Below are 14,358 nucleotides of genomic sequence, written 5' to 3'. Positions count from 1 at the left end.
ATAGTTCAATTTTGGCAAACTTCACATGGGCAGCTTTGTTCATTTTTGACAGAAGAGGCTTCTCTCTAGTGACCCTTCCATAAATGGCATTTCTGTTCAGGGTTCTTCTTAATTGTTGATATATGCGCCACTATGGCTTGTAGATCTCTGAATGTTATTTTAGGATTACCTTTTACCTCTCTTATTATTCTCCTTGTGGCCCTGGGTGAAAGTGCAGGAGAATGTCCACATCTTGGCAGGGTTGCCATTGTTTTAAATGCCCTCCACTTGTATACTCTTTGCCTATCTGGATTTATGGAGTCCGAATCTTTTTGAAATGGTTTTTATAACCTTGTCCAGATTGATGAGCATCCATTACTTTTTTCCTCAGTTCTGTTTGTTTTCTTAGTTCGAGGCATGATACTAGATTTGTAGGAAGAGTGACCTGTTTTCTTGCAATTGTTTTTGTTTGCTCCTCCCTAACACATCATTTCACATCTTCAGTTTCATTGGTTATCTTGGTTAATTGGTTAACACTCTGTCATTGACCCACCTGATCCTGCTTTACCTATGATGCAAGTCATAGAACTTATTTTTACACCTGCACAATTTCTGCATACTGTGTGTATTTTGCTGCATGGACATTTTCTTTCCAAACAGTCAAATTGGTGAATAATTATACTTTATTTCAATTGGGAAATGGCAAATTCTGATTAAATATGCATTTTGTGGTTAAAAAAAACAAAAGAATCTCAAATTATGTAATGGGTTCACAAACTTTCAAGCATGGCTGTAATCAAAACAGTTAAGTTTCTGGTTGTTAAATTTCTATCGAGTGTTGTTATGCATCTTCCTGAGGTTGTATTCCCTTACTGAGCACTGTCAGTACACTTAACACCCGCTACTACGTTAACGTTAAAACCAAATCATGTTTGGATCCCATTTGGAGGATTATGCTCGACAGTGTCTGGAGATCAACATTTATATTTTAAGAAATGCAAAAACATTGTACAGTTGGTGGGAAAGCATTGATGTTGGATGATGCCAGGCTTTACAATATTGAAAGGCTGAAGCCCAAATTAAACACAGCATTAAAACAGCTCCTTTCCCACCCCTTTATATTCTGTGTATTGACTCTGTATGGTATGTTGCCTGCTTCCAGGGGTAAAAAAAGTATTTAACATTGCTACATTCATCTGGCTTGTTAGATTTCCAACTACTTTCAGATAACTATCCACAATCTACTTTCTCAATTCAAGATGTAGGATCTACTCAGGTAAGTGGTGCAAAGTGTCCTATTGTTGGTAATGTTTGTTTGGTTGGTTTTGTCCTCAAGGTCCCCTGCTTGAAACGGCGTTGTGTTAACAGGAAAGATGTCCTCTCTACAGCTTGCTCAAACACCTGCTGTGGAACTTGCTCTACCTGCAGTTCAGCTGAAACTCCAGTAAGCGGCACTATCTCTTGGTATGTAACAGCTGGCGCTGCTGTCTTTTCCCACATCCACTGGCCATGCAAGAGGCATCCAAAACACAATTCTTTTAGTATAGCTGGGAAAGAGCTAGAATCCTTCCCTTGTAAATTGTTTGGCTCTGGATTTCAAATAGAAATATTAGGTGGGGAATTATATGGCAAATCTTACTATATGGGCCTCTCCTCTATTTGTATTCTATTAGTTTCAATTAAATGGAAGATTTTAACATTTCATGGCCTAGAATAGTTTTTAAGCCAAGTTGTAACATGCAAAGTTGATATTTGTAGTGATATACTGTAAATACGGGGCACGGTGGTGAAACACTGGGACCCTGAGCTATCTGCGCGGAGTATGTTGTATGTTCTCCTAGTGTTCGTGTGGGTTTCTTCCTGGTGCTCCAGTTTCCTCCGTTAGTCTGAAGGCGTGAGTCGAGGAGAATTTGCTTCTGGGCAAGCTGGCCCTGGTGTGAGTGTGTGTGTTTGTGTTTGTGTCTGTGTCTCTTGTGTGCCCTGCAATAGACGGACATCCTGTCCAAAGTGTGCCATGCAATGTTCTTATTGCTTTGCTTGCTAGATAGGCTCTGGCTCCTCCACAACAGCAGTTAAAAAATAGGAGGATGAATGGGTTTAGATACTGGTTTAGATACTGTTGTATACTGTTGATTGTTATTACCGTCTTGGCATTAAAGTTAACTGAATGAGGATCTGCAACTATCTGAACACTGGGTGGCAGTGTCTACTGAAAAGAACAGGAACATCTTTGCCTTTATTGACTGTGGCATTTTGCATCGTACTAATTAAAATCTTTTTATTGAAGTTTTACAAGGGGAGCAAAACATCCACATAAACAGCTGAACAAAGCTTCCAAGCTATAAATCCTCTAAGTTACTGACCTTAAAATCACCTCCCCCCACCCTGCGAACCACAGAGACTAATATGGCAAAAGACAACATTGAAAGTACAATTAATCAATTAAAAAAAGACCAACAATAAAGATGAAGCTGAAACAGAGATAAAAATCAAAGGAAAACCAAACTAAAATAAAACAGGGATAAGAAAGTATAGAAAGAGAGTAGGCAATAGCAAAAGTCTCAGTTGCCCTTGGCTGTAATACTTAGGATACATCTTCAGTGTGAATTAGCTTATCTATGTAGCTAAGAAAACATTGCCAAACACATAGTTTCATAGTGGAATCCTTCAGTGTTTAGCCTTTTTGAGCTTGTTTTAAATTCACTGAAATGTTAGTATTCTCCTAGTCTATATTATTATATAGGAACTCAAAACACCTCTCGTTGGGGAGGGGACCCACTCCATTCCACAGCTGAAGCACAGCAACCTTCTGGGTGAGCGCTATACGCTAGCAGCCCCATTATACAGTACAAAAACTCGAAAAGTGAGAAACCGCATCACCAGCTGAACTAAGTGGAAAACTTTAGATGGGGAGACCAGATTGTCTGAACAGACATGTCATAAATGTCACCCTGGACTTGTGCAAACAGTGCGAAGCAAGGTCTTAAATGACAATTAAGTTGTGTCGTATCAAACAGAAGAACCTCCTACAGCAGAGTGTCCACTTCAATCAGCGAGCTGGTTCTCCCCAACCAAGTACTGGCCAGGCCCGGCATTGCTGAGATACTTCTGACTGAGATTTGACAAATTCATGGTTTATTGTGATAGCCGCTGGTATGGTGCAAGTTGGTGTGAATTCTTGTGAACTGCGAGAATGGAGAACTGGGTCCAGTTTATTTTTCCGAAGTATTGTAGAATGCAAATTAAAATCAACTTCATAGTGAATATGAACACGTGACGCATAACTGGACTAAGTGGAAATGTGAAGTATTCTCCACACGGAACACAAAACAGTTACTTGGACACTTTGCATACGCTTAATACTTTCCAGTTTAGTTAAAAGGTATTTTGCAATATATGATGGCAACGATACAACTAATTCAGATTATCTCTCTTATAACAGGCAATAATAAGACAATAATACTGTGTTGCAGTTTATTAAATATAGTAAAAATGTGTATGATAAACTTGGAAGTAGTAAACTGCATTTTCCCCCAGGGATCTCTTTTATAAAGATGTTTTTTAATATTTTAAAAGGAGCAAACTGCTTTGCAAGTTAGTATATATTAACCAATATTAACCGCTTAAAATGTTGAATCCCCATGTTTCCAACTGAACACATTTTTAAAAAGTCTCAGTCACTTGTAACTTTGCAGTATTTAATTTTATTACTGAACCTCTATCAGTATAACTGTAAAAAAATATTTGAACCCATTATTTTCTTCATTTGATTTTTCCTTTCTTCGTTTGTGAGACGCCTACAGTATGCCGATAAGTTTAATTGAGATATGGTAGACTGATTTCAGCATCTCTGCTGCAGCCCGCTGGATCCCTGATAAACAGGACTGTGAGTGTAAGCAGAAATGCCGCAGTGCTGTACAGCTGCTGTGTGTTCATGCACTGTATATCCTCCTGGTAAGACCCACTTTGCTTTACGTTTTACATCTCACAACAGCTCTCAAGTGTCTGGTGTCCCTCAGGGATCTATTCTGGGGCTCCTGCTGTTAAAATATCCAGAGTGCAGATGGTTGTTGTACTGGTCTGATGTCAGTATTCTGTTGTTATAACTTGATGCGATAGCACATCCGCAGCAAATATGATTAAGGAAAGGTTGGGGAATCATTTTTATACCACATATTTTATAAGCGCTTTTTGTACTTCCCTGCAATTATTATTTCCTGTTTTTGTGCAAGTTTAGGATTTCTAGATGAGCATCCTGAAAGTGACTGGATAAGATTGTCACCCCCCTGTCTCATTGAGAATTGTATCCTAGCCTACAGCTCATTTGAGGAAAGATTGCGAAAGTTACCAGGAAGTATTTCAACCAAGGAAGGAAGGTGAACTTTAAACAACAAAAAACATCTGTCCATCCATTATCAAAACACTTTTTACTAGTAAGGATCAAGACTGGAGTCTGTAGGACAAAGCACAAGGCCTAAATCAGGACGCAGGAGAATCTCAGGGTACATTCACAGGGGGACTCCTCAGAGACAGATAATCCTCATCTGAGAGTCATAGGGAAATGAGAGGAAAGCAGAACACCTGGGGAAACCCACATGAACATACAAAACATGCAAACTCCCCATAGACGAGACCCCTGTCCTGAATCAAACCCAGGACGCAGGAGCTGTAAGGCAGCAGCACCGACCAAGAAAAACATACTTGAGGAAAACACATTGCAATTAATTTCACACGTCCAATAGTAGTTCAGTTTAGGAATCATTAGTCAAGACAACTCTAGATTTGTGGTGTTAACCTAAACTACACAGACATGGTTCCATATGCAATCTTTGTTTGAGCATAAAGCAGAAACCACAATATTTCAGATCCATCAAAAGAATTCATGCATATTTAACAATAGTTCCTTCACTCCCCCAACGTTGAGCAGAGTTTTAAACAAAAGGTCTTACACTGACCTGAAGAGAAAAAAAATGGCTCCCATTTTTTTAGATGAATAAGCTTAGTTTTTAAGATGACATACTTAATATTGAACATCTGTCTTTTGACAGCTTTCCCATAAACAAAATGAGGTTAAAGCCTTTTCTGATCTTTAGTTATAAACTGAGAGCACAGATTGTATTGTTTGATTATATTACAGAAGGGAGTTTCAAATGTTTTACAGGTGTTTTGTTTGGCTCAATGTGGAACATTGCAACATGTCTGTATTTCACCACTACCGACATTTATAAACTGTTCCCACACATTCTCTGCGATGAAATCTCGTTCCATTTAGTAGCTTGTGGAGAATGTCTCTGAATGTTGTTTTGTTTAGTAGGCATACAAGACATATGAACATATGAACAAGTAATAGGTTATTATATACAAGACATATAGCATATGAAGGGGGACAGTTTTAAAACTGAGGAAATGTTTAGTTTAACCTGAAACGAATTCTTAAAATTTAGATTTAAGATCTAGATACCAAAGAGACTGATGAATCCTATCCTAATTCCCCAGCGGATAGCACCCAGGGGGCTGAACACTACGGGACTCTGGCAGTGTAACCATATTTTGCTCCTGGCGTGCTGTGTAGTCGCAGCCCCTACAGGTTGCTGTGTGTCTGTACATCTGCAGTGTTATCGCTGAGATGTGCCGCTTGCTTCTTTGGGAAGGTTCATGAGGGAAATAGGAAGTCACTTACAGGTGACAGCAGAGACTGAGAAAGTGCCAACCCATGTCCCCTTTCCTTGGACCAAGTTGAGATGCATCTTCTGGTATTTTTATGACTTCAGTTGTTGCGAACTGCACTCCAGAATGCAATAACCGAAGCACATGGACGCAAGATATTTGTTCTAATAAAGTGATAGAGCGATCAGTGTTAAAATAAGAGTATTCTGTAGCCCTTTGAGAAAGTAATTCTGAAGACCTGAAGCGAGAGACAGGGATTTTTGAAGTCTAGTTCAGAGGGCAAATTGTTGACTACATGGAGGACTGTAACTCTAGATCAAGTCCATTTGGATAGAATCAAGCCAAACTATTCAGGTCCTTGTGCACTGCCAAAAAATAAATCTGAAGGGGAACTAGGGCAGAGAGAAGAGTGCAGATGTCTGGATGATCATGTTACAGTACACATTCTGTACGAATTGTAGTTTATTACATTAGCAGGAAACACCAGCAAGAAAGGTACTGCTATATTTAAGTCTGGATTGAAAACAGTTGGACTCAAAGGTGTAAGTCAGTAAGAGTTTCAAGCAATTCAAGAAGAGATTTGGAGGGTCTTGGCGGAAAACAATAAAGGGGGAATATTCAGAGATGGGTTCAGTGATCCAGAATCTTGTGATCTTAAATCTCAATTAAATATTGAAACTGAAAAGAAAAAATAAATATTTTCTAACACAATCCTGGGATGCAAACTTAGAATACAAAAGTCGAACATAGAAAAGTTGAAGCCGGAGCTGAGTTTATTCTGTTCTGAACAGTTTAATGCTGTCCTTAAGGCACATTGGGAAGTTTTACAATCTGAGGACATGGTGAGGTAGAGTCATAAACAAATACAGCTGGTAGAGCACTGTTTGCATGTGTTTTTCTCAGTGTGCTATTTATAGAGTGCTCTTGCTTTTTTCGTTGGTGAATGTGACAAAAACAAATGTTAAATGGTGACAGATACAGTGACAGTGACAAACACTACAAAATAAAAGTGATTAATATGCTTAAATTGCAAGTAAAAACGCCTGTGAACTGAATTATAAATTGCCAAAAACAACTGCTTTATTGCATTAAACTTAGTGACTAGCTTATTTCAGAAACTCGTAAACTACCAGCCAACATGTTTCACAATGCTTGTATTTTTAACTCCAAATTGAATAGGCTAAATATGTTATGGGTAAAAAAAAATTACTCATGATCATTTTCGGCATGAACTGTGAAAAATGAACTAGTGAAAACCACGTCAGTGCTTTTGAAACTGAGAACAGAAAGACACTACTTTACCCCGAGAGTTGTGGGAGAATGGAACTCGCTGTGTTATTGAAACCGATTCCCTGGCTTCTTGCAGTAAATGGCAGATGAGATTAATGGATCAATTAGCTACTTTCTACCCAGATGGGCTGAATGGCCTCCTTTCCTTGGTAGCTGTTCTTATGTTCTTATCGTCTACATTGCAGTCCTTGGATTTAGATCTGGGTATGTTTAAAGACAACACATGTGTATGCTTTACAAATCATACAACTGTTATCTTGCCATAATCACTGCATTACAGCACATGCAGGGGATAATCCTGCTCTCCAGCAGGCTTTCCACAGAAAAGATTACTTGAAAGCAAAAAACTGCTTCTCAGTAATTCTCATGCGTTGCTTTTATTGACCCTCGATTGATTTACATTTTTGCTATGTGGCTGTAATGTCGCCCACACTTTAGTCTTTATCACGTTTTGCTAACAGGTGTGTATTAATTTTAAAATATTCAAAAACAAAATAATATCCCTATATTTGTATAGACTATTATCTGTAGCCCCTGAATGAAGTGTTATCTTCTAACTTTAAAAGACATGTAACAAATCATCCAATAAGAGTTTACTAGTATTATTTTGGCCTAACTGCCTCTTTTTTTAAAAGGTAGCTCCTGATAACAAACTGTTCTTCATCCTTGTTTTTTTTACATTCATTATACTGAGATTGTAACAAGGTAATGTTGATCAGGGCCTCGATATGGTTCATAATGAATCAAGCCTGCAAACCTGGTATGTTCCCAGTCATTTTGCATATATAAACTATATATATATCTCAGTTTTAAATGATCACGATGAAATATTACATATAAATGAATGAAAAACTTTTAAAAACTTAAATCAAGTCCACTGCAACAGCTGAACTGCTGCTGGTGCTGTTACGACCAATAGGTGGTGCTCTTTCCTCTGGGCCACCATTCTCAGTTTCCCCCAGTATAGTGGCACTATGCTGTAGGTGGCGCTGTCTTCCAGATTAGACATTAACCAAGTTTGTGACTCCTTGGTCCTTTGCAGTTTTAGAAAAAATAGGTGTCCTGGCTCAGTTCTACTCTGGGTTTGTCCAGTCTTGCTTTTCCAAAGTTCCCTCTTAATTCAGTTGATGAAGCAGGTTGTCACTTTATTGGTTGAGTAGTGGGCCTGTTGGCATATAATCACCCTGGTGGCTGCAACCCTTCAGAGATTGATTCATCTTTTGAGTTAAAAAGCGCTATATACACTATGCCCAAGGAATTATCAAGTCATTTGCCAATTGGTACTACCCCAAATTATTACATATTTTATGGTTTTAAGAATCATTCTGTTCTTTAGCAAATTATTTGACTATAAAGGAACTTTTAAAGGAAATAATTTACTCAGGCCTTTGTTTTTGTGAATATCTGATGATAATCCTATAAATTGTTGAATGATTATCTAATGGATTTTTCAGTAGAGTTTACTGTACTGCTGTTCATGTACCACAGTGAGGACAATTATCTGCACATAGGTAAACTACCAGTGGAAGCACTCTGTGTGCAAACTGATCAGGATTCAGACAGACTGAAGCTCCTGTTCTGCACTAATCCAGAAACCTTAGGAGTCGGTCAGCATGGTTCTTGGCCCAGAAAAGCCAAGTACGGACCCATTGCTGGCTAAACCTGTAGAAAAAATTTGGCAAAGAGAAAACTGACCATTTAAGATTCTGTCATTTTTTACCAACATTTGGTGTGTACTGGAATTAAACTGAGGTGAGGGAACCTGTGCTCCAGTCACACTTTTTGGTAGTTATTTGTTTGTAACACCGCAATCTTTGATGACATTGAAGGTATGGAAATTTGTTGGTTACAAAATATTTAATACATGAAGGCAGATATGATTAAGATGCATTATTTGGTCATCTTTACACAGCATTTTAGACGAATAACATTTAGATGCTTTTTTAGAATTAATACTTAATGTAAGGGAATACATCATTCTTACTGTATCCATATGTGAACAACAGGTATATAAAAGGCTTTCATTTCACAAAGAATCTTGATTTAAGACAGCCATCCAATTTCAAATCACTTCTGGACTGTAGGAGGAAACCCACATGAACACCAGGAGAACACAGCAACACCACACAGACAGCACCCCGTGTCCAAAATCGAACCCAGGGCCCCAGTGCTGCAAGGCAGCAATGCTGACCACTATACTACTGTTAAGGGGCTCATTTCATTTCTAAACGTAATGCACTGCGTACAGTGCTAGTAAAGTGCCACACATCAGCACAGACCTTATTTTTAGTTTTGAGGTATTGCAGATGAAAACCTTATCATACTTATCACATCACTGAGCCTTTACCTCGTAGATATTGTTGGGAATGCATTGCATTTTAATCTGAGATCCCCGTTTGTGATTTTAAAATTCAAATCACTTCAGGAATTTGTTTTTTTTTTCCTTCCTTTTTTTTCCAAAAAGGATCTACTGTTTTTTTCCCGCTTAGTCCTGTGGGGTGACTATTTGCAGTTTGGCCTCCATGTTATAACCAGACCTGGACTACATATTATTCTATTTCAGATTTATTTCTATTCACGAAAATCATTGTCATCATCTTATTAAAAACTGTTCAAATATTTTATTGTGAGGCTCATGCTATTTTTCATTTTTCTTTAGACAAAATGTAAGCAAAACAGGTAGTAAATTTTAAATAATTGTAATTAACAGCAGTAGGTGGAAAAGCTTATTAACAAATTCTTAACCATGGGGTAACATGCTCTCAATCCAGTATTCTTGAGTAATTCAGCACTGAATTACCAGGGATTCAAGTGACACAAGTCAAATTTAAAATATCTGGTTGCGAGTCACATTGGCATCCGAGAATGAAGGTCTCTAATAATGTCTACTAAAATAAATATGACTGAAAAGCAACCTGCTTGATTCCAATGTATGTTCATTGCATATTGGTGGGATGTTTCAGATTTGTACTCTTCAAGGTTCTCAAAGGATCTGCGCTGTGTTTTATTGTGTATTTCCATAGTCCTCTAGTGCCCTCAGTGCCCTTTTCAGCTGGTGGCAATAATTAGCTGAACACAGCATTTTCTACAGCCAGGATCACAGGGGGAAAAAAAGAATAGCACCGCACACACTCGCATCATGGAGAACGCTGTAGCCTGAAGCCATTAAGCCCTGTTAGAAAACTATCCTTGATTTGGGGTGAAATACGTTTCCAAAGAGCAGGTTGTCAGAAGCAGTAGCTGAATATTACTGCAGCTTATTCAGTCTGTTCTGACCGGTAACTCTCTTAACACTCGTGCTGTTGTTGGGGTTTGATGTCTAGCTCCTGTGGATCCTAGGCTGTTACTTTAAAGACGTGCTCCCACAGTGAAGTCTTTTAGCACCCTATACCTGCATGAATTAAGGTATGAGTGCTGCAGGTGATTTCTGTACGTGGGAGGGTCTCGGATAAAGTGAAGCACAGGAAAGACCGTGGTAACAGGGCATGTCTCACAGCAGGAGTCTGCAGAGTGCCAGTATGAGCAAGAAGAGGCCGCCGGAGTGCAGCCCCGCGGCAGCTCTGCTGCAGTCAGGGAGCCTCCGTATGCAGGAGGTGCATGCTCTCGTGGGGTCAGAGGGGTCAGCGCTGACTACAGGCCGTGGAGCGATGAAATCATATCTCAGGGCCGAGAATTTCTCAGGCCCGTCTGGGATGTGTAACGTCGTCTTTATGGGCTCCTGGCCGGGGACGGTGACCTGAAAGTAAGAAAGTAAGAGTTTAGTCAAATATTTCCTGTTCTTTTTAGGGACTTATGCAATAGCAGAACTGAAATCTACTTGAAAATGTTCCACAGAATTTGTCTAGAATCCTGTCGGGATTTCATCCTTTTGTAACTGAAATTTAGCAAGACCAATTCAGTGTCCAAAGAAATTGTGATGTGAAACAGGATTTAATAAATGAGCAAGCCAAAATTAGGATTATGAAAGAAACCTAACTGATGTCGTGCTTGTTAATTTTTCAAACTGCCCGACCTGAAACTTTGGGGTCAGAAAAGTAAACTTACTTAGAAAACAGAAAAGAAAAATACTTCATGAATTCAAGGCACATGGGTAAGTACATGACATAGTGAAGAAAAAGAAACATTCAGTTTCTTTTATGGGACACAAATACCCCTCTTATCTTGGCTTATTTCACTGTGGAAATTGAAAAGGGGAACTCTTCCACACAGGAGAAATGAACTCCTGGAGGTTTTTTTCTTTAAGCACTGGTATTTGTTATGGCTGCGTGAGGACTACTGAGTGATGGAGCTGTAAGGGTGAGGGTGTGGAGCAGTGAATCCCCAAAGCCCTCAGTCACATTGCAAAACGGTATTATTGTAGGTTAAGTAGAACATTAATTCAATATAAACAGACTATACTGAAGTTCTCTAATTTGCAAAGCTTTTAATTGTTTTTTCTTAAGTTCTGACTACTGTTTAGCACTGGTGAAAAATTATGCCCATATGTATATTGTTCAACTGTGCAGAGCCTATGATTTAATAACTCAAGAGTTATTTTATTCTTCCTTTAATGACATTTGACCCGTGCTTCATTTGATATTATTTGCAGAAGTAAATCAATATTAGTAATATTGGAGAGGTAAACTAGGGGATTGCAGTAGTTATAAGCCTTAAATGTATCCACATGAATAACTAATTACAAAATTCTAATAAAAATTAAGCGCAAAGAAACAATATACAAAATACCAAAAGGGCTCCTGTGCAGTAATAACATGAACTAAGCAGGGGCATAATCTTCAAACACCACTCGGAGTTTCTAGTTTAGATCCAGAGAATATATTCTTAATTCCAGTTCCAGTGTCCCCAAAACGTAATTTAGTTTTTTCAGAGTTACGGCACTTGGGGATGAATTAGGATGACACAAATAAGGATGACTACAACCGTCTTAAAGACTAAATAATTCAAAACATATAAATATTGCAAATTCAGGATGATCTCTTGTGTAATATTGTAGCAAAATGATCCAAACCAGAACTGAAGACAGTAGTGTCTGGCATAGTCAGGATTATTGAGCAGGTCTCTGTTAGTGGCCCAGTGGATGTAGTTCGGAATGAAAGCCCAATGTGAAACACAAGAATGTGCTTCTTGTGAAGTGTCTGCCAGGGTTCCAGTCATCTGCACTTTCCACTTGTACTCCATTTATATTATACTCATGTCAAAGAGTCATGTTAAACTTATAAATTACAAAATGAAATGTAGGATTAGTCTCAATAAAATACTATGCGTAGTGTAAATAGTGCAATTACACATCCTAGCTTGCTAGGAAAAAATAAAGAAATCAAATACTATGCAAGTGGCAAAACACAGAAAACGTCTAATCAAGAACATATAAACGGTACTGCTGAAGACCCTGAAGGTAAGTACAGCCAGTCTCAGGTTTTATTACTGCTGGGGCATTAGAAACTCTCAGCAGCAACACATGAGAACAGAACCCCTTTTAATTCAGTCTGATCTTTGTTTTTGTCCTACAGCTGCAGTCTCTGTCTCCGATTATACTAATAAACTAACATCTCATGACTATTAAGTTTGTTTATTAGCTAACCTTTAAACAGGCAAACTAATTGACATCTGGAGTTCATCTATCTAAAGTTTTTTTTCTTAAAAATCATATTTCGTCTTCTAAAAATAACAGCATTTTCCACACTCCGGACTGGACCACCTGTAGCTGATATTCAGCAGTGGTAAAAGCACAGTTCAACCTAAAACAGAACTTTGTTTCATGCTTACATCCTTATAACGCAAAGCACATGAATGAAAAAAGGTTAATTTATTTACAACGATGTTCTACTTCTTATCTGTTTCCATGGAGCTATTTGGTGCAACTCCTTAATTCCATACATCAATATTTGTTTAATTATCTGTAGTTACAGCCTAGAAGAATGTTTGGGATACTGGAATGTCTAGTGTTTGACTGCCCCTGATTTACAAAATATTTTGTTTAACAGCTGGGCCTCACAGTCCCCAATAAAAACTCAGGCTCAATGTAGGGAAAAAAAGGTCAGAAGAGCTAGACAATATATGCATTGTTTCTGTTATTTACACTGTAGGTCACATAAGTGCTCTGCTTACTGTTTGTGAATGTTTTCAGCACACTAAGGCGACCGCTTCAAGACTGTTTATAATTATGCTCTGCTTTGCTTATTTTAATAGTAAATAAAGTGGAGCAGGCAAGGCAATTGTTTATTTAGTTAAATGAAATTGGCTTTGTTATGTATTGGACATGTTCCATTTAAGCTTTGATTTCATAACATATGTAGGAATACAACAAGCACATATGTACAGTATATATTGTACCTCATAGCTATTACAGAATTCTGGTAGATGTATTTATTTTTATTTTTGAAAAGACATTTGTCTTTTTTTCCATCTATTTTTCAGTCATTTAATCATAACACTTGTCCTCATATTGTTTGAAACAGTTTTTGAAAAATGTAAATGCACCAATCTTTAAATGGTGCTTCTGTTCTATATAGAATTATTTAAAGAAATTCTCTTTTCTGTCTTTTCAGGTCATGTTGTTAATTGTGCGGAGAAATAAGGCTGCAGTAGGCTATACAGCAATGTGAGTGGCATGTATTGTACATGCTGAAATTAATCCATTAAACGTGGTTATAATAGTGGAATAATACAAAGCAAATAATCAGTCTTCAGGTATTGGTAATTCTTACCCTTTTATCACAACATGCTGAATATACACTCCTCTGTACTTCACAAAATAAAATGTGGTAAATTTGCAGTACACTCTGACATGGGTCAGACGAATAAACCACTTGTTCTGCTGCTGCCTTGAATCTGCCTGACCACTGTAACGATATGTAACACATTTGTCTACTTTGTAAAAGAGGCCTTAAATAGATACTTTTCTATAGTAGTAAATATGAGCTGTCTTTAAGGATCTAGTTCTTCCACATATAGAAGGAAGAAACCAAATGATGATCTGTGCTGTGTTCTGTGCTCTTTCTCTCAAAAAGGCGGCAGGAAACATTTAGAACAGCAATCTCTCTGGAAGACACCCCACTGTCGAGCTGAAAACCTGTTGATTTGAGTATGTCAGTACTGGAAACATTTAACTGGCTTGGCAGGTTTGGGCTTCTTTTCTTAAAAAATCAGTTGACAGAGCATTCCACTACACACAGCTATAAGTCTTCTGTTTGCACTGAGAAGGTTTACAGTTGTAATGTCACCAATATCACCATTCTTGGACTTTATGTAATATTGACTCCTATTTTGTCACCGTGACAGAACCTCTTATTTCTATAAAATGCATGTGGAGAAACGCATGTTTGTATTTTTCCTCACAAAACCATTTTTGCAAAATTGTATTCTGGGGCAAAATTTAGCTTTTACAATTTTGTGATTGAGTTAGGTATGTGGACTGAAACG

General features: G+C 38.0%; 1 protein-coding gene across 2 annotated transcripts in view; it reads right to left on the bottom strand.

Annotated features, from left to right (window-relative positions):
- Positions 1-6,401: 6,401 nt before the first annotated feature.
- The window catches only part of cpm (carboxypeptidase M), a 41,569-nt gene continuing 33,612 nt past the window's right edge, over positions 6,402-14,358 (bottom strand). Inside the window, exon 9 of one of the 2 annotated variants that reach the window (XM_088644597.1) lies at positions 6,402-10,672. In XM_088644597.1, the coding sequence (XP_088500723.1) occupies positions 10,427-10,672 (246 nt within the window). In that variant the 3' untranslated portion in view covers positions 6,402-10,426. The remainder of the gene's footprint in view (positions 10,673-14,358) is intronic. The other variant, XR_015941121.1, reaches the window with a different exon arrangement.

This window comes from Lepisosteus platostomus, chromosome 9, assembly GCF_059453375.1.
Source record: "Lepisosteus platostomus isolate fLepPlt1 chromosome 9, fLepPlt1.hap1, whole genome shotgun sequence".
NCBI classification, from domain to species: Eukaryota; Metazoa; Chordata; class Actinopteri; order Semionotiformes; family Lepisosteidae; genus Lepisosteus; species Lepisosteus platostomus.
The sequence above is the reverse complement of the archived record's forward strand: the minus strand, read 5'-3'. Positions and strand labels throughout refer to the sequence as shown.